This window comes from Dipodomys ordii, unplaced genomic scaffold, assembly GCF_000151885.1.
Source record: "Dipodomys ordii isolate 6190 unplaced genomic scaffold, Dord_2.0 Scaffold33, whole genome shotgun sequence".
Lineage (NCBI taxonomy): Eukaryota > Metazoa > Chordata > Mammalia > Rodentia > Heteromyidae > Dipodomys > Dipodomys ordii.
Window position 1 is genome coordinate 6,293,443 of NW_012267249.1, and position 1,605 is coordinate 6,295,047.

General features: G+C 40.7%; 1 protein-coding gene across 1 annotated transcript in view; it reads right to left on the minus strand.

Annotated features, from left to right (window-relative positions):
- Positions 1-1,304: 1,304 nt before the first annotated feature.
- Eif2b3 (eukaryotic translation initiation factor 2B, subunit 3 gamma, 58kDa) overlaps positions 1,305-1,605 on the minus strand; it is a 68,098-nt gene continuing 67,797 nt past the window's right edge. Inside the window, exon 11 of the mRNA XM_013016790.1 lies at positions 1,305-1,416. Within this exon, the coding sequence (XP_012872244.1) occupies positions 1,305-1,416 (112 nt within the window). The remainder of the gene's footprint in view (positions 1,417-1,605) is intronic.

The window sequence follows — 1,605 nt, forward strand, 5'->3', positions numbered from 1 at the left end:
CTAGCTTCACCCAGTTTTTGTATGTTTTTTCAGTATTATACCATCTTTGTATAAGCTGCTGGGCAGAGCAAGTTCACAACATAGCTTACAGAATCATCTTTAAGCCATTGAGAATGGCAAACCCTTTCCCAGACTGGGAATCTATGTGACTGTCTGCCTTAGAAACCAGGTCAGGGGCTGGAAATATGACTTAGTGGTAGAGTGCTTGCATAGCATGCATGAAGCCCTGGGTTCAATTCCTCAGTACCACATAAAAATAAAAAGCCAGAAGTGGTGCTGTGGCTCAAGTGATAAGAGTTCTAGCTTTGAGCAAAGAGAAGCTCAGGGACAGTGCCCAGGCTTTAAGTTCAAGCCCCAGGATTGGCAAGTCCCTCCCCCCAACAAACCAACCAACCAACCAGCCAAAAAACCAAACCAGGTCAGAGGAAATGTTCCTGGAATTTAGGAAGACAGAGTTAGTTGCAGAGTCTCTGCTGCATTACTTGTCCTCTGTGTCAAGCACACTTTTTATAGATGTATATGAGACTGTTATCTCCAATTAATCACCAGAAAACCAGAAGTGGCTCTGTGGCTCAAAGTGGTAGAGTGTTGGCCTTGAGCAAAAATGCTCAGGGAAAGTGCCCAGGCCCCAGTTCAAACCCGATTACTGACCAAAAAAATATTGACAGTGATGTTAATTGCTTTCCAAAAATGGCTTTATAGACTTGTATTCTCACTTGCAGTGTGTGAATGTGCTGGTTTCTCATGTCTTGCCCACTGAGCATTATCTGTGCTAATGTGAATAGGTTAAAAAAAAAAAAGCATCTGTATTTCTGTCTCTCTCTGTGTCTCTGTCTCTATGTCTCTGTTTCTGTTTGTCTGTCTGTCTGTCTCTCATAATATTGAAGTTTGAATTCAGGGATCCATGCTTGCTAGCCAAATGACCTACCTATTGAACCATGCCCCAGCCTCTTTTGATTAAGGAATGTTTTTGGACAACATATTGTTATTTGTCCAACCTCAGACTACAGTGCTAATTCTTCTATCTTCCACATAACCGGGATTACAATTGTACCCCATCATATCTCATTTGTTCTGTGAGACAAAGCCTTCTGAATTATTATTATTATTTTTTACCAGACTGGCTTTAAACTGCAATTCTCCTGTATTCATCTAAGTAACTGGTATTCCACTAGGCCCAGTAAATAATAGTCTGATAAATGGTTTTTATATAGCAAAAACACCAAAATAAAAACTGAATTTGTTAAACAAAATAGCATCTGTAAAAAAAAGAAAAAAAGCATCTGTGATTGTAACTTGGACTCTTATTTACCTTTGGCTTCAATCCTTTGACCACTTCCAACCAAACAGTCCTTGATATCTGCTCCCTTCTCAATCACTGCATTGTTACAGATGACGCTGCCCTGGATGTTGCTTCTGTAACACAGGAGCCAAGTTAGAGATTGCGAAGGGCTCTAATCACCATCCCCACTATCTCATGAACTTTTCTGCCTGGACTGACTTCGAAGAGCAATCCTCAGACCTTAGCCTCCTGAATAGGATTATAGGCATGACCACTACCCCTTCAGTGTTTTTGCTCAAGGTTGCCTAAGCCTTTTTTTTTTT